The sequence below is a fragment of the Podarcis bocagei genome (genome assembly GCF_964188305.1).
Source record: "Podarcis bocagei genome assembly, chromosome: 2".
Lineage (NCBI taxonomy): Eukaryota > Metazoa > Chordata > Lepidosauria > Squamata > Lacertidae > Podarcis > Podarcis bocagei.
Window position 1 is genome coordinate 81,213,610 of NC_138126.1, and position 19,262 is coordinate 81,232,871.

General features: G+C 45.1%; 1 protein-coding gene across 4 annotated transcripts in view; it reads right to left on the reverse strand.

Annotated features, from left to right (window-relative positions):
* SH3PXD2B (SH3 and PX domains 2B) overlaps positions 1–19,262 on the reverse strand; it is a 129,938-nt gene that overhangs the window by 54,082 nt on the left and 56,594 nt on the right. For all 4 annotated transcript variants that reach the window (XM_081178393.1, XM_081178394.1, XM_081178391.1 and 1 more), the window contains exon 3: positions 11,618–11,693. In XM_081178393.1, the coding sequence (XP_081034519.1) occupies positions 11,618–11,693 (76 nt within the window). The remainder of the gene's footprint in view (positions 1–11,617; positions 11,694–19,262) is intronic.

Genomic DNA, 19,262 nt, shown 5'->3' on the forward strand with positions numbered 1-19,262 from the left:
TGGAGGTTTATAAACAAGATAGGAAAATTGGCTTCCAGGTGGAGAAATCAAAACTAGAAACTGAATTGTTAGAACCCAATACCAAGAATTTGTCAAGAATGTATAATTTGCTGCTGAAATGGAATACACAAGATGAAACAGTTAAATCGGCTATGATTAAGTGGGCACAGGACATTGGTCATAACATTATGTTTGCTGACTGGGAATGGTTGTGGAACACCGGTATAAAATTTACGGCATGTAATGCCTTAAAGGAAAATATTATGAAAATGATCTATAGGTGGTACATGACCCCAGTCAAGCTAGCAAAAATTTACCATTTGCCTGATAATAAGTGTTGGAAGTGTAAAGAAGCTGAAGGTACTTTCTACCACCTTTGGTGGACGTGCCCGAAGATTAAGGCTTTCTGGGAAATGATATATAATGAAATGAAAAAAGTACTTAAAAGTACGTTTCCTAAGAAACCAGAAGCCTTTCTCTTGGATATTGTCGGCCAATTGGTGTCAAAGAAAGACAGAATTTTCTTTATGTATGCGACGACAGCAGCAAGAATACTCATCGCAAAGTATTGGAAGACACAAGATCTACCCACTGTGGAAGAATGGCAGATGAAAGTGATGGACTATATGACACTGGCTGAGATGACTGGCAGAATCCGTGATCAGAGGAAAGAGACGGCGGAAGAGGACTGGAAGAAATTTAAAATTTATCTTAAGAGCTACTATAAAATTGACGAAAGCTAAAGTGCCGAGGTGGTGAGAGAAAAAGGGAAACAGTGACATAAGATTAAGCTAAAGAAAGGACTAAGAGGACACATATTTGATAAAATTGCTTAGAAGCTGCTGAAATAATCTTGGAAACAGGGATGCAGAAAGGGGAGGTATGGGGGAGTCCGAGAAACGAAGGTTACAGAAAAAAGGTTATGAAATTATACATGTTTGTTTGTCTTTTTATTTGTTTGTATTGTTTAAAAAATGTTGTGAAACTAATAAAAAATTATAATAATAAAAAAAAAAACAATTTAGGACCACCTTCCCTTGTACAGACCCAGACAAACTGTACACCCTTTAGAGAAGGCTCTGATGGCCAGACCATTCTAGTGTGTCATAATGTGATAGAGCAAAAGCAGGTTCTTTCAGAGTCTAGAACACTATTTGGGAAGCTTCCACTGTGCTGGCTTTAAATGCCTACGAAAAACATGCTCATTTCTTCAGCCTTTCTGTGTCTCTATTTTCTGATCACACGGCTGGAACATTTCTGTAGTAATTTTTCACGAAATATTTTACTGGGTTACTAATGCATTTTGGATATTATGTATTTATTTATTTATTGCTCGTGATACCATACTTTATGCAAACAGTTTAGAGATTTTGTTGTATTAAGTAGCATACAAGTCAAACAAACAAGGGATTTCCAGTAACGTCAAGATTTGTTTATAGTTTAGTTACAAGCAAGCCTTTAATATAGCCTTGCAAATATGAATATTACAAATTTCCTAGAAATATTTAAAAACATTCTAATCAATTTATGTATATAGAGAGCAGTTGCGTGTTTTAACCTGATAAATTAAATAAAGGTATATAGCAGAGTTTGTAAGAAGCCAGCTAGTCATAAATATACACAAAATTTCTCCTCTCCTTGACTGCTAGGGGAAGTGACAGATACAGGAACTCTGCCAGCATCTTAAGATGTAGAAATGCTACTGGCTCCTTCTCCCTCCACTCCAAGGAGCAGGCATTTTATTTATATACAATGCCCTGCCCTATTCTGAAGTCTCAGGGCAGTTACACTTTAAAAAAATCACCACAGTAGCCTTCTCCCCTTTGCAGCGGTTTCCTTTGCAAAGGCAATCATTAATGTCCCACACACAAAACCTTCCAAGAGACATAAATATTAAAGAAGCAATCTTGAAAGAGGCAGGCACCCTCCAATTATTCAGGCCACATTATTATGACATGAACTGACCCCATACTTTTTTAAAAAAAAAGAATGTATTTCTGCACAATTTAGCCATTTACTTTCAGCACAACTCTGCAAGAAAGAAAACCATGAAACAGAAACATCAGCACTGTGTTTAGGAAAGAGTTCAAAGCCAAGTCATTTAAAAGATACTCATACAAATACGCTTCCTTATTCCTAATGAGATTTGACTTGTTCTCAATTTTACATTCGACATCTGCAAGTATAATAGCCTCAGGTATAAAATGTTGTCTTTATTTCTAAAGCGGGCAATGCCAATGTGTGGAAATGTTGCTATTTAGGTTTGTGCTGTTCTGAAAATGGATTATAAGCACTTGCATTCCCACAACAGAGGATTTCCAAGGCAGCAATCCTGGTCAGTTGAAAAGAGCTGGACTAAGCATCCAAGCTTTGAAATAGGAGTGATGGAGAGCACAGCAATGGTGAGGTTTGTAAATCTACCACAAATTGCATCATATGCCATATGTGAAGAACTTCCACATTAGAACAAACAACTTCAGTTTCTAGAGACAGACAAGGCAGATTGCAATCGCAAATCCTTTAATCATTTAGCCATTTATATTCCCTTCCTTGGACGGTTCCATGTACCAAAATGCCTGCTCAAGAGGCTTCTTATCTGAGCATTCAAAGGGCAGGGATAGAAAAGGTCTGTTTATTTGCTTTTTAAAACCTCTCTCTCAATCACAAAATAATGTATAGCTGTTTTAAAAGCCCGCTCCTTACAAAGTCAACTATTGAAAGATTTCAAGTTTGTCACTTTAAGAAACTGCAAGTTAGCCGTTTCCCAAAAGGCAATCATTTCAATTAGCTAAGTTGTTTCAGTAGCCAATATGGCAAGCACCAAATATTGTTGAACCTGTGGCCCTCCATGTCACTGGAATACAGCTTCCATCATCCCTAATCACTCCTCATGTTGGCTAATAGGACTAATGGGAGATAGAATCAAACAATATCTGGAAGGTCCCCCATCCGTGATTTAAAGGGTAGCCAAGTACCACCACTCACATTTTTTTAATATTTAAAGCTCAAAGTATACATGGGTTGGAATGCAAAACTATTTCCAGCAATTATAACAAAAATATCTGGGGTCATTTTAGACATCACATAAATAGGTTGCATGCTACATAAAGGAAACCAGCAAAGCTATGTATGGGTACAATCCCCAGTGAAGAGGTAAGGCTTCACATCCCAAGCGGGGAATGTCAAAGACACCAGAAAAATCTGCACAGGAATATCCAATTACATTAACTTCCTCAATCTCCTTGCTTACATCAATTCATTTGGTTATTGCTTTTTCAGCATCTGAGAGTATTAGGGAAAATCCTACATGGAAACAATATAAGGCTAAACTCTAGGAGCAGAGAAAGAAGTTCAGCTGAAAAGAGTCAAGACAGACTTTCTGCTAGGTAATTATCGAGCTGTTTTCAAACTAAATCAGTTCTTGTCTCATCACAAAGGAGCAAAGGCTGCTAACATACTAACATACATTAAGAGCTATGTGCATAAATATATATTCTCCTTAGAGATAGTTGCCTGGAAAAGTTTAACTGCAACTCTGATTTCATATTTAACAAGCATTGTACTAAGTCATACTAGGCGGCCTGAAAATTTTATTTTGCTGTATTATTAGGTTATCAAGCAATTTTATTAAACAACTCATTTTTAAGGATAGAGGGAAAACTTTCCACCCCCCATCACTGGGGTTTCTGTCAGATGTTGGATGGTGAGTCCCATCCCTCTTTGTACCTGTATAGCATTCAGGGTGGGCAGTGATTCAGCTGGCTACACCTTTTTTTAGGAAGCAAGGTTATCTTTTGGCAGAAGCTGCATTCTATGCAGAAAGTGCACCCTCCATACCTTTGAATGTAATTACGTACTGTGACTGTATTTCCTCACCATTCTCTTCCCATCCCACTTTTACACTTTTGAAAGAAATACACTTTTCATCACCTCTCAAATTACACCCTGCCTGGCTTGGCCTCCAGTTCACTTTTAAACATATGGACATCATCTCTTTCCAGGAGGAAAAATTAGTTGCCTGGAATAGGCAGATATGCAATGCGGCTACAGCTTCAAAGAGTGCTTGCCACAAGAGTGGCACAGCGGCCTACTGTCAACATCAAATTAAATGGCCTTGTGAGCGCTGGTTACAGGGACACATCCTTCCGAGAGAAAGCAATACAATTGTAAATGTATTGCCAGGGGCTGCATGGTTGTGGCACAGCATAAGGTGGAATGGCAAACAAAATCAAAGTTAATTGGGTCCAGACAGTCCAGGCAGCAAACGAAAGGCTGTACTAATAATTCTACTCACTATTCTCTTATGCGGAGATGATATACTGCAGTGGCTAAGAGACAGCACTATGAACCAAGAAGTCCAAAGATTGAAACTTACCATGTCATGCACATGAGGGTTAAGTGCCTCACTCTGACAGTAATGGTTCAGATTCAACTTTTCACTGGTCTTGGGGAGGGGGGTGCACCTGAACTCTACTTGAAGCTTTGCCTGAGCAAAATAAGAACACAAGTACATGCCCCCTCCAAGTTGCTATGATTCTACAGGGAGTGTTCAAGAAATCTGATGGAAAAAAGGCTAACAGGATCTCAAGCAGCGCAGCATGGGAGGGAGGCAGAAAGCAGATAACAATCTAACTTCAACATTTTTATCCTGTTAAATCTTCTCCTTTGGAAGTCCGCCATGGTCTTCAGCTTAAGCTTCCACAAAAGCAATTTCACAGCCAAAGTTAAAAACTTTGGCTTTGGGCAAAGTTTTGTTTCCATACAGTTCTATCCAGCCCCTTCAAGGAAACACTGGTGGGAACAGCCTCTAGATCACCATGGATATAGGGAGTTTGGAAAACTTAGTTCTGCTTATAAAAGCTGCTTCCTGAAAGATTTGGCAGACATTACACATAGCTAATCTAGAGGAGCTCATTTGTTGTTTCAGCTCTCTTTCTTTCTTGGGGTCTCCCTCTTTCAATTTCCCCACCAACTCACCTTTCATCTGTAGAGCATTCTGCACAGTTGCTTGGACATTCAGAAGAGGGCACAGCCTCTTATTCTACCACAGCTTGTGAGCAGAGTTATGTATTTTGCAAGTTCATGACGTAAAAATAAACTATACATACCTACGACCATTTTAGGCTGAAATAGGTTTGAGGTCCTGGTTAGGAAACAGATGTTAAACTACAACAGTTGTTTAATTAAACCAGGATGTAAGTACCAAGAATGGGAAGAAACACAGGGAGAGGCAAGGAGGGAGTACATGGTCTCATGTACTGAACTAAGGTTCAGAAAGCCAGAAATTGAGCATCTGAATCAGGACAGAGGCTATTAAAAATAAATAAATCTACAGCTTGATATAATTTGTCCTTCCTGCGTGGGCACCTTGCAAAGCCCTTTAGGAGCCACTTCACACTGCTCCTTTAAACCTCTGAAATCAGGGCACCTTAGAAAGTCTGCTCACTTTGGTTGCATATGCCTTCCAGGGCGAGAGGAGAAATAAGCCTTTTTCAAACCCCTGAATGGAGCTTTGCAGAACACCACATAAGGTGACAAATGCGTGAGACAACCTACCTGTCAATCATGTGATGTCATGAAAGTATCATGAGACTGATGAGAGGTCAAACCTGATAAAGGTTCCCACCCCCGCCTTACATGATCAATATCCTATCACATCATCATAATTTATTGGTCTGTGAAGTTTCCTGGTACTGTTAGGATGGATGTTAGCTTATTGTGTGACCTCCAGATCTGCTGGAAATGTCAAATGATACTAAATCATCTCACCATCATTTCAAAAGGCTTGTCTGCTATTTATTTGAACTTTGCTTAGCCCTAAAGCAGAGTGTAAATGGAGTGAGAATAATGATGCAAAAACTTCAGGGTATTTTACCTTGATTCATATTTCCTTGGATTTTTCAAGTAGTTTGCAGTTTGTATTCTGGACATCTAAGAGCTCCGAGCAAGAAATGACACTAGATTGGTCAAAGGCTTGAAATACTACCTTCTGCATTTCCAAACAATGCAAGAGCCATCTGGGTATTAAAAGCAAACAAACAAACACCTGTGGCATAAGAAAACACAACCCACAACTAAACCAACACATCAGGACTCTGCTGGTCTGAGCTGTTATGCACATGAATAGTTTTCATGATTCATAGAGAGAACTTTTCAATATTCCCAAAGAACTAAATATTGTTGAATGCCAACTGCGCAAGATACAATCTTTCATACCAAGTATTTCCAACTTTCCTCCAATCAAAGGAGGCTGCCTTGGATCTACAGACTACAGAGCCACCTCCGGAAGTAACTAGAGGAAAACTCTATACAGTGGTACCTGGGTTTACAGACTTAATCCGTTCCGAAGTCCGTTCTCAAACTGAAACCATTCTTAAACCGAGGCGCGCTTTCCCTAATGAGTTCTCCTGCCGCCGGTGCCCTTCCACCGTTCAGATTCCGTTCTTAGACCGAGGTAAAGTTTGCAAACCGGGACACTACTTTCGGTTTTGCGGAGTTCATAAACCAAATCATTTGTAAACAGGACTGTTCTTAAACTGAGGTACCACTGAACTCTTGCAATTTCAAGAAGATTTTGTAGCGCACATCTGAACAAGGTCAAACCCACTCTCTGATAAACTTCATTCTTATAGAAATGGTGAAACACCACACAAGAGAAGCTCCTGTTTATATCAGTGTTTAAGGCCCAGACCCCTGCTATTCGTTGCTGGCTAAATAATAGTAGTGTCCTCATTCTCATAATGGTTGCTCAGTCTTTTAAAAAATGCACATCTATAACATGAGCAGTGAGGAAAGGAACAGGGAATGATTTCCATTACAGAAACAGTTTTATGGTAGCATTTAGAGAACTTTTTCAAATCTGAATACCAAAGTCTTTCCTAATGGTTTCAGAGGTAATCCCACACACAAAAAACTAAATCTTCACTTAAAAAAAAAAGAGGGAAAGAACTGATTGGGTGTTGCTATAAGAAGCAAAACTAGAACCAATGGCATTTGTTCCCCACAGAAAAATATTTTACATGCTGAATCAAAAATGCTTCCTTGGTTCCTATCAAAGGCCTCAAGTCTGAATGTGTTATAGTTTTGTGAAGAATGCTAGAGGCAGCTGGATGGGGAGGATCACTGGAAACATTTTTTTTTTCAGGCGACAGAAACCACAATGTATAATGTTACCAATCAGGGCTTCCCAGAAAGCAGCATATTTGAAACAGAAAGCAGGAGCCAAATACCCACACTGGTAATGAAATTCAAGCGCTAGTATGCTATTGTGAGTGGGATGCAGAAAAAGCAAATTATAAGGGTGTGGGCGTGTGTGTGTGTGACCATTTTAAAAAAGGCGGAACACAGATAGGACTAATTTCTCCGTAATATTAACCATTGGGCTACATGCTTAATATGCTACCCCTCTGGCCCAGATGTCTCCCACCCCGTTCCCAAGCTTCTTCTTTGGGGAGAGTCGGAAGGGCACCCAACATAAACATTTCTGCTGTACATAAGCTATTCTGTTTCTCCCTCCTCTCTTGAATTTCCAATCCATTTGGTCTTGGAAACACAGGAGGGTTGCTCCAATGGCTTGCATAAGGAGAGATTTAGAATGCTGCAGGGACATGGCCATTGGCAGTGGCCGGGATTTTGCTCCACCTCAGGGTTTGCTCCTGCCAGAGCAGCCAGGACAATCTCAGAGAGCTGTGCAGAGTCTGCAAGCCTGAGTTGGGTGTACTGATTTGGTAGGCGCAGATCCCCTGGCCCCTGGCTGACAAAGGCTGTGCTTGGCCAGGAAAGATCTGCATCCCGGTGGCCCAAAGCATTTGTGAGCCCGGGAAGCTGGTAAAACGTATCCAGCTGGGATTAAAATCCAAGCTAGAGAATGATTCAGGGTCTTGTACAGCTTCCATTCCCTTTGGAACAGACTTTTAAAAGCTCCTCTGAGTTCAGCTTCAGATAACTTTGCCATCATCCCTGCTTTCCAGTGTAAAAATATTTCATAAAAAGAAAGAAACGGGAAGGCATTTAGCAGGCAAAACACACCAGTCAGGGCAACCTTTCTGGAAGCGAGCCTTCCTCTGCTTTCCAAAAATAGGTTGCAATGCTTCAGAAACAGAATGAAGCCGAAATGTAATTCCTGTTTTTCCAAGTCTCGGATGCTGTCAGTTGGGCCTGGTACTATGCTCCCTGCCCCCCACCCCACCCCCAATCCCACTCTGCTGGCATGGAAAATTGCACAGCAAACTTTTTTTCTTTGCATCCAAGCCAGAGTTAGTCTTGTTTTGCTGATACCACAATTTATGGAACAGCTGGAACCAGAATGCACCTCCTGGAAGTAGCCATGGTGGTTGCTAAATTGCAATTACACCCACATATACAAAAGGCACTCAGGTGCAAAATCTAATTTTTTAAAGGGCTTTACCAGACATACGAGCCCAAAAGACTCCCTCCACCTTAAGCAGCAGGAAAATGGTTGAAATTTGTGGTGCTAGAATGAAATCAGGAAGTACCAGTTTGGGGATTCCCATTCACTTGCTCTCTCCTAAACCTAAACACCTCACTGTGACCATCTCTTTAAAAGCTTCTGTGTTTTCAGTGCCAGATGTAGCAAAATTTCCTTTGCTGACCTTCTGCTAAATCATCTCCAGTGTCAGCAAGGAAGAGGACAAGTAAGGGGAATCGAAGGATATGGGAATTGCGAGAAAGGAGTTAGGAAACTACAATTGGGAATGAAGAAAACTAACTTTTGTATGTATGGTATTTAAGGAATTTTTTACACTGCTTTTCAGAGCAAAGTCTTCCAAAGGCAACTTACAAAAGTGACTGTAAGCATAATGAAATTTAAACACATAAGTAAGAATACTCCAATGTCAAACTCAGAGCAGCAATTTTAAAAGCGCAGCATGCAACATCTCAGTAACAGGTGAACTAAAACATCAATTTAAAAAACCAGAGCTATGCATACCATTTCCAGGGGAAAGCTCCAAATATGGGGGGCCACTACTCAGAAGACCCTCACCATGACAATGAACCTGAGAGCATGTCCTCTGGCACTGATCTAATGTGCCAAACATTTAGGATTCCAAAAGGTCAGTGCTTTAAGCTGAGTCCAGAAATGAATAGGCCACTATTGTTACTAATATTGCATCAGCATAAGCAGATGCATTCTGTACCAGTTGAATTTTTTGAAGAATCTTTGAAGACAGCCCTGTGTGAAGCAGTCTAGTATGGCTAACTGAAGCCTGTGCAACTCAAGCTAGATCTGCTTTTTCCAAGATCTAGTTGGCCAGATGCAAAACTCCACCTAGCAAAAGGCTAGTCACCAGTAGCACGTGTGCTTTCATATATAGTCTGGGCCAAGAATTTTTAAGAGCGTGAAGCCCTGTCTAAATTATTGCATACTTCCATCCAGAACAGCATGCTTCCTAACCCACAGAACTTCTTCCGACTCTGGATTTAGCTTCTGCCTTCTGACACTTATCTGTTCAGGATTTCCACGGCTTCCCTTGGGATGAGCAGATGGAAAGAGTAGCATGCCATTTGCAAACCAACAGCATTGCAGCCCAATTCCCTGGATGATGATGATGATGATAATGATGATGATGATTTGAATTTATATACCACCCTATACCTGGAGCTCTCAGGGCAGTTCACAGAACAAAACCAAAACCATCATCTCCCAACATCTGAGCACAGAGAATATATATATATATATATGATGAATCCTTTCAGCCCCTCGGTGTAGTAGTCTGAAGTTTATTTTTATATAATGCTCCCAATACATAACTTCAAGGCAACTTCACAATTTCAGCAATGCAACATTTAAAGCAATCAAACATGCAACATTTAAAATCTTTTACTATCCGTGAGAACTAGGTTTAAGATGTGCATCAGAAAAAAGGCTGTGAAGCAAAGAGGGGTTTACACCAAAACAGCCTCCCTTTGCTGAGCTTATCAGCAGTCACTTAAAGACACACACAACTCCCTCTGTGAATTAACGGGAAGGCTCCATTTTACATTACAGATGCAGAACAGCATCCATCCACCAGCCTGCTAAAATTTGCAATTTTTCTGGGTAAAATAAAAAGTGTGTTATTCTTCTGCATGTTTCAAGAGTGGAAAAAATGAGAAGGGAGCTTTGCTACTGGTGCAGCCATGCCTGGCTTTGGGATGACTTTTTATCCTGTAGGTGCTAGCTGCTTCAGATTTATGCTCCTGCTGTCCATGTACAAGCCTTGGGTGACACTCTAGTGGTTACACACAGGTGTTAAAAGCTTATGGGGGATAAGATGGTACCTCTGCAGCATCCTAAAGGCCATGAGATGGAAGTCCCACAACACCACCTTCTGAACTGGTCCCTCAAGAAAGAATCAAAGCTGAGTCTCCAAGTCTCAACCGAGAGAGATGGACCAAAATGATATAATGGTCATGAAAGTTGCTGAGAACTCCAGGAAAACCAACAAGGGTTAACTCCCCATCTACTATTCCCTGATTCAAGTCACCCACCAGTATGACCAAAGTTGTTTCAACCCAAGACCACACTAGAGACAAGACTGAAGCAGATGCAAACAATCAGTATCATCCAAGACTTTTAAAGATCTGTAAGGCACAAGTGCTGCACTAGAAAAGAGCTGTTAATCTCCAAAGGGAAAAAGCCAGAACTAGTTTCTTTCCCGCCCCCCACAACATACATATTTAAAAAAGCTAGTCAAAGTGATTCCACTGAATGAAATACAGTGGGAAGCCTTTAGTTAAAGGAGTAGCATGGAGGAGCTATTGCTGTTTTTAAAAATAAAAATGGAATGGACATGAGGAGTGTGTATCTCTCAAAAGTTGAGCCAGTAGCAGGCACTAGGCAAATATGTCCTTCCCACACGCACAATGACATTTCAGGCTGAACTTAGAACAGTTGGCTAAATTGGCAGGAGCAGGAGGGGTAAGCAACAGCAAAGTGCAATTTGGATTGAGGGGAAAGAAACAGACCCACAACAGAAGTGACATATTGATAAAATATCTGAATCCTCAGCAAAAAGTCCTAATGATACAAAAACCACTGTGTATAACCTACACACAAAATGAAACAAATAAATTGCAGGAGAGGTCCAAAAGGAAAGGCTATCCTCCCAACAGTAAACACCTCGGGTGATTTTAAAACTGCAGCAATCAGCTATTCTAACATATCCTCAGTTCCTTTGCCAGCAATTGGCTATAGCATTTGGCATGTCAGCTCTAGGGCTCCCCTCCATACTTCTCTAGGCATTTTCAGAGACCACATCAGTGTTCAGATTCCAAAAAGCAGTAGACAAGGTATTAAAGAAAAGCCCGCGCGTGTGCCACTATTCCTTTAAGATGATTATGGTGGTGATAATGATGATGATGATCATCATCAACTTCATCCACCCATCTGAGTGGATTGCCCCAGCCACTCTGGGCAGCTTCCAACAAAATATTAAAAACACAATAAAGCACCAACCATTAAAAACTTCCCTGAACAACTGTGGGTACTGAACACATAAGTATATGTTTGAAGTATATTGTTAGTGTCTTGAGGTGTCCTGTTATACAAAGAGGAGAAGGGGCAGCAAAGAGGCAACATCCCAATGGATAGATCTGTATTGTTCACCTTACAAACCTGGCAGAAAGGGTATGATTCTTTGCTTAGGGTCCTTCTGTCCTCCTTCCATTGGGAATTTGTCCAACATTTGCATCTTTAAAAAAAAGGGGGGAGAGAGAAAATTAAAAGAACAGCAAAAGGAACACCTAACAAATGCAACCCCTCCCACACACTTTTTTTAAAAAAGAGATGAGAGAGAGAGAGAGAGAGAGAGAGAGAGAGAGAGAGAGAGAGAGAGAGAAAGGAGGGAAAGTACACACAATATAATTTTACATTAACTTATCATTATTTGACAATGACAGGCAGGGAAGAAAGCCAAGCATGAAATTGGGGAGGTAGGAGATTCCACAAGAGGGCAGAATAATGTTCTGTTTTGGGAAAAGTTTTGGAGTTGATAACAAGCTCCCCCATGATGTCGGTAATGTGGGTTACTTTTCTTTGATTTCACAAAGGGTTCAACAAACATGCTCCCTTGAGTAGCCATTATGACTAGTTAGCTGGCCTCTAGAGAGTAAGACTAGACCAAGGCTTCCTCATCACAGTAACACTAGAGAGTGGGAGGGATAGTTCTCCTACCCCTGCTTTAAAGATGACCAGAAGCCTGTTATTTGTTTAAGCTCTGCACTTGATGGGTGCCAGAAGAGCATCAAAACAAACCTTCACCTGTCCTCTTCAGCTCCAAGGTGAAGAAAAAAGGCAGATAACTATTTGTCATGCCTGCTGGGTGGCAGCTGTGGGGTTCAGGCTGCTCAAGAGGGGGCAGAGACACAGCAAGGTGGGCATGCCTCTACTTCTGACTGTTTCAGCAACGCTTCAGCTTGTCTCTTGACTTCAAAAGGCAAGTGTTTAATGGGTATGGCACAAGGTTTGAGACCCCACCCACTGTGTTAAGGGCATGTCCTGGAGACAACACATTTCTGGCTGGCCACCAAGACTATGCAAAAATTCTCAACCCCTGATCTCACACAACAATGAATTCAAATTTGCAAGATTCTTATCTGCACCTTCTGATGCTCATGTCAATGGAATCAAATCCTTCAAAACTTTTCAGAGGAGTTATACATCCCAGGAGATTCAAGTTTTCAACATGAGGGTGGGATGGGGGTGGGCATGGCTCAATGGCAAAGTGCATGTTCTGTGTGCAAAAGGTCCCCAGGCTCAGTCCCCAGTATTTCTGCACAGGACTGGGAGAGGCAAAAATGCTGGAGAGTCTGTGTCAGCCAGTGGACAACACTTAGCTAGATGGACTGGTGATCAGATTCAATTATTAAGCAGGTTTATTTCCAAACTGTTATGAGATGGCACCACAGTGAATCATCAAGCAAACTTGTAGTACAGTCAATACATCATGTTCTGAGAGGAGTAGAAGCAGAACACTAAACAAACGTAATAAGAATACGGCTTGTCAGGGGTTCACTTTGAACCTTTGGGGGACAGCCAGGCACATCCAAAGAACTCTGACCAAGACAAGACTCCTCTCATCTCAGACCCTGCCCTCCAATATTACTTCACATACTTAGCAGGGTCTATGTTTGACAGATGCCAAATTTTCAGGGTCTCTGTTCACACGCATCATTACTGAAATGTCAACTGCCTGTGTATTCATACTGCTCCACAGGATAGGTTTGTAAGCATTTCACAAAAACAACAAAACTTCAATAAAATCATGATGCATCACATGAAAGGCAAGAATTGGGGGGGACGACACACCTCAAATTAAGAAAGTTTCCAATTTCAGCCAAATCAATGAAACAACGATCACTACCTGCTTTCTAGAGCTCATTAGGGAAGTGTTATGTAGTGTAGTTTCACCCTGGGCCAACAGGGGGATACTGTATATAGTTTTCACTCAGGTCTGTAGATAGTTTTCACTCAGGTCCGCGGCAGTTAGTTTAGGCGGGAACTCTGAGCTGTTGTGGTTACAATGTTGACAGCCGGCTGCCTATAAATACAGGCCGGCTGAGCTGTTCACAGTCAGTTCTGTTCCAGCTTGTCTTAATAAAGAGCTACTTGAAGAAATCGCTGTGCCGGCTGCTATGTCAACCCACTACTTAATACTGGCGACGAAGGTGGGATGGATGGACATCAGAGCACAGCCAGATGCGGCCAGCCTCTGAACTGAGCTGAATCACAGAGCGAAATCACTGAGCGAAATCACTGAGCGAAATCACTGGGCAGAACCAATTCAGAGCTGACTGTTCTGGCTAGAGCACTGTGTTCCATCCATCGCCCTTCACGCCGGCATCGGAATCATGGCTTCACTTGTGCCTCTACCGCCGTTTGCGCCAGCCTCTGAGTCATGGGACTCCTACCTCGCTCGGTTCGACTGCTACCTCCAAGCCAACGAGCTGACAGCAGTATCAGTGGATCGGAAGCGGGGCCTATTTCTCAGCCTCTGTGGGCCTGAGGTGTTTGAGACGGCCCGAGCATTGGTTGCGCCTGAAGCAGTCCAGGCAACACCATGGGACACGATCCAAGAGAAGCTCCGCAACCACTACGCACCAAAGCCGTCCAAGATTGCTGCCCGCCATGCATTCTACCACCGGAACCAGGCAGAGGGGGAGTCAATCAACAACTACGCCACCGCCCTGCGACAGGCTGCAATGCACTGTGAGTTCCGAGACTTAGACGATGCCCTGATGGATCGAATCGTCTGCGGAGTCCGGGACATCCATCTGCAACGGCGTCTCCTAGCCAAGCCAGACCTCACGCTACAGAAAGCCATTGAGGAGGCTGTGGCCTCAGAAGCTGCTGAACGCTCCGCCCAGGAGATCCGCAAGTCCAGCAGCCCGCGTCTTGCTAGGGGGCCAGTCCCGGTGCATCATGAAGAGGCCAGCAGTGATGAGGCATCCTCCAGTGAAGACGATGACGTGCACCAGACAAAGCGGGAGCGCCGGAAGCTCCAACAGAAATCCAAGGGCCAACCGGAATGTGCTGGCTGCGGAGGCGACCATTCCCATGCCAAGTGTCGATTCAGAGACGCCATCTGTAGGAGGTGTTCCAGAAGGGGCCACATCGCTAAGGTCTGCCGATCGGCTCCGTCTGACACCCCCCCTTCATCGACTCGCAAGTTCAAGTCTTCACTCCAGTCTGCCAAGGAAAGTTGTTTCGCTCTCACCAACTGCCGCTGCCCGTCTGGAACCACGATTGGCCAAACCGACTCGTCTACGCGACGCAAGCTGAACGTCACGGTGCTCATTGTAGGAGCTCCATGTGACATGGAGATCGACACCGGGTCTGCCCTGTCCGTCGTGTCATGGAGCACCATCAAAAGACTGGTACCCAGAGTATCCAAAAGGCAACTCGACTCTCACCGCGTACACCTGAGAGACTACCAGGGAAACGACATTCCCGTGGTAGGCGTTGGCCGGTTCCGGATCGCCTTCAAGGATTTTTCGGGCCTGCTCCGGTTGGTGGTGGTCGAAGGTCAGCGGCCAAGCCTCCTAGGGCTAGACTGGTTTGATGCCCTCGGCCTGGAAGTCACCGGCATCAACTGCATCTCTAACGCAGAGACTGAGGGTCTGGTCAAAGACTTTGCCGAGGTTTTTGACGGCACCTTGGGACAATATACTGGTACGCCCATCTCCTTTAGCCTTGATCCACAAGTCGCCCCCATCAAGCTTAAGCCACGCCGGGTTCCCTTTGCTCTCAAGGCTAAGGTGGACGAACAACTGGACAAACTGATCGCCCAAGGAGTTTTGGAGCCCGTTGACCACGCAAAGTGGGAAACCCCCATCGTCACGCCTGTCAAGCCAGATGGGTCGGTGAGAATCTGCGCTGACTACAAGTGCACAATCAACAAAGCACTTCAGCAGCACGCTTATCCGGTTCCTGTTGTCCAACACCTGCTGCATTCCCTGGGTGAGGGTAAGGTCTTCGCTAAGCTGGACCTTGCCCAAGCCTATCAACAACTGCCAGTCGATGATGCCACTGCTGAAGCCCAGACGATCGTCACCCACCGGGGGGCATTCCGTTGCCGCCGGTTGCAGTTCGGGGTGAGTGTGGCTCCTGGCATCTTCCAAAGCCTTATGGAGCGTCTCCTGCAAGGCCTTCCGGGCGTGGTACCATATTTTGATGACGTCTTGGTGTCTGCAGAATCACACCAGCAGCTGTTCGAGCGCCTCCGTGCCGTGCTGACCAGGTTCCAGGAGGCCGGGCTCAAGGTAAAGAGGGAGAAGTGCCTGATTGCCGTTCCACAGGTAGAGTTCCTGGGCTATCTTATCGATGCCTCCGGCCTTCATCCAACCACATCCAAGATCCGCGCTATCCAGCAGGCCCCCACCCCGAAGGACAAAATGGAGTTGCAGGCATTCCTGGGGCTGCTGAACTTTTATAACATGTTCCTGCCCCACAAAGCCACAGTGGCTGAGCCTCTTCACCGACTCCTTAGCACTAAGACGCCTTGGGCCTGGGGTCATCGAGAGACGGCGGCCTTCAACGCGGTCAAGGCTCTCCTTTCTTCAGACAGTGTGCTGGTACAGTACAGTGAATCCAGACCGCTGGTCCTTGCCTGCGACGCCTCACCTTTTGGCATCGGTGCTGTCCTTAGTCACCGTTTTCCAGATGGAAGAGAAGCACCGCTCGCCTACTTTTCCAGGACACTATCTCCGGCGGAACGGAATTACAGCCAGCTCGACAAGGAGGCATTGGCACTTGTGGCTGGAGTGAAGAGGTTCCATGAATACCTCTATGGCAGGACTTTTGACCTCATCACTGACCACAAGCCACTCCTGGGCCTCCTCGCCGGTGATTGTCCAACTCCACCGGTCCTCTCACCACGCATGCTGCGATGGACTGTTTTCCTGGCTGCCTACCACTACCAGCTCATCCATCGCCCGGGGAAATCGATGGGCCATGCCGACGCCCTCAGCCGTTGCCCTCTTCCAGCATTTGTGGAAGACCCGGCTCCAGCTTCATCGCTCCTTCTGATTGAGGATCTTCCGGCAGCGCCTGTATCGGCTGCCACTGTGGCCTCCGCGTCTGCCCAGGATCACACCATCAGCCGGGTGCTCAACTGGGTGTGGAGGGGGTGGCCACAAGGGCCTTTTGCATCGGAGCTCCAGCCCTTCGCAACCAGACAACATGAACTCTCAGCTCATCGCGGCTGTCTGCTGTGGGGAGACCGCGTCGTGATTCCCCAGGGACTCCGTCAGCGCGTCCTGGAGGCTCTGCACGTTGGCCACCCGGGAATTGTCAAAATGAAGGCGTTGGCTCGATGTTACGTCTGGTGGCCTAATATGGACGATGCCATCACTGCCTGGGTATCCGCCTGTCAAGCGTGCCAAGAGTCGAGGCCTGCACCACCGGCAGCTAAGGGACACACCTGGGAGACGCCAAAGACGCCCTGGTCGAGGGTGCACATCGATCTGGCTGGCCCCTTTCACGGCCGGACCTTTATGGTAGTGGTGGACGCCTATTCCAAATGGCTGGAGGTCGCCCTGATGCCCTCCACCACTACCGAAGCTGTCATCCGGGTGCTGCGAGGCCTGTTTGCAACGCATGGGTGTCCTGATGTCCTTGTCTCTGACAACGGACCGCAGTTCACGTCAGGCATGTTTGAGCGGTATCTTTTGGGACTGGGCATCCGCCATGCCCTAACGGCACCTTTTCATCCATCCAGCAACGGGCAAGCGGAAAGAATGGTGCGCTCGACAAAAGAGGCACTGGCGCGCCTGGACCGGGGAGACTGGCATGAGCGGGTCGCCGAATACTTGTTCGTGCAGCACATCACTCCTCATGCGGCCACAGGGAGGAGTCCTGCTGAACTGCTTATGGGCCGCCGCCTCAGGTCACCGCTCGACCGGCTACACCCAGACTTTGCCGTGGCTGAACCCCCAGGCTGTGCCAACACACCACGGTCATTTGTCCCAGGAAACCAGGTCTTTGCCCGGAACTATGTGGGGGACATTCCTTGGGTGCCAGCCACAGTAGTGGGAGTCACTGGACCTCGCTCGTACCAGGTGGCACTCGAAGACGGACGTTTGTGGCGACGGCACATAGACCAGCTTAGGCGCAGGGTTGGCGACTTAGACACTACCGAGGTGCCCCCAACTGCGCTTGCGGCTCCAGAAGAGACACGTACAGATGGCGAGGCCCCACCTACACCTCCCTCGCAAACTGCCAGCGTGGAGCCGAACCAAGCCGTCTCAGAACAGACTCAGACCACTCCACTTGCGGAGGCTCCACCCACAGCAGCGGATCCAGGGGAGTTGGTTCCAACGCCACCTAGGGTCGCACCACAGCCTCAGCGAGAACTGTGTGGCCCTCCGGACTTGGCTACCAGTCCCCGGCGGTCTGGCAGAGTTTCCAAGCGCCCAACTCATTTAAAGGACTACGTTGTTGGACAGGTATCACTGTTGGTCTAAGTATGGGAAATGTAACCGATATGCTTTTGTGCCTAATTGAACCATTACGCGTAGTGCTGTATATAAGGAAACCATTACGATTGTAACTAACGCCTTATCTCGGTGGGGAGGGGTGTTATGCAGTGTAGTTTCACCCTGGGCCAACAGGGGGATACTGTATATAGTTTTCACTCAGGTCTGTAGATAGTTCCGCGGCAGTTAGTTTAGGCGGGAACTCTGAGCTGTTGTGGTTACAATGTTGACAGCCGGCTGCCTATAAATACAGGCCGGCTGAGCTGTTCACAGTCAGTTCTATCCCAGCTTGTCTTAATAAAGAGCTACTTGAAGAAATCGCTGTGCCGGCTGCTATGTCAACCCACTACTTAATAGGAAGATACTAGGTCAACCTCCCAGGGCAGGGAGTCCACAAGAAGTACATCATCATTGTTCTTTAAGTCCCCGCAATTTTCAGCATAGCACCACTTCGTCTACAACGCATATTCACATATGTGCGTCAAAAATATGGTGAACAATAGAACACAGGTATGTTTTGTATGTAATATATGTAATGTAATGTTAAGTATATATTGTTTTGTAATGAATTTATATTTATAATAAAATGATAAAAAACACAGGTAGCCAAGAAGCTGGATTCCAATGGCCATCAGTCCCAGCCACTATGGGCAATGGTCAGTTGTTCCAGTTGTGGCCCAGCAATATCCTGGGGGGGGGGGAGCACCATTTTTACTATCCTTGCACAAGAGCCATCGCTCAAGTTGTTTGGGACTATCATACAAATCTGGTCAAGCTCCTTTCCTTCCTCCAGTGCTGGGGCGGTAAACAAATCCTTCAACGGGTTAATCCAAAAACTTTAATTCATTGCAGAACTGTAGCTTTCTTTCATCCGCAGCACACTGAAGCAAGCAGTGATTACCTCATTAATATCATTCCCTTCCTGGAAATCACCCAGACTGGTGACTTAACAGTTGCTTGCCTCTGTCAATGATAAAATATGAATCACTGGCTGGACACTGAGGGAACTGCTGTCACCAGAAAATGGCAGTGCTACAAGTCCACCCTTGCCAGGTCAGGGGGAAGAACCCCTACTTGCAAAAAAACAACAACAAAACAACAACAAAAAACCCCACATCTTCATCTAAGGTGTAACACATTCAACAATTCTACAATTAATACCTTTTGGCAATGGTATCAGGCCAACACAGATCAAAACAAACCAGACTAAAAATGTGTAACAATTGGAAAGCATGAAATGGAGATGCAAACAGAATGGAGACAAGCAATGTCAATGGGTACAATTA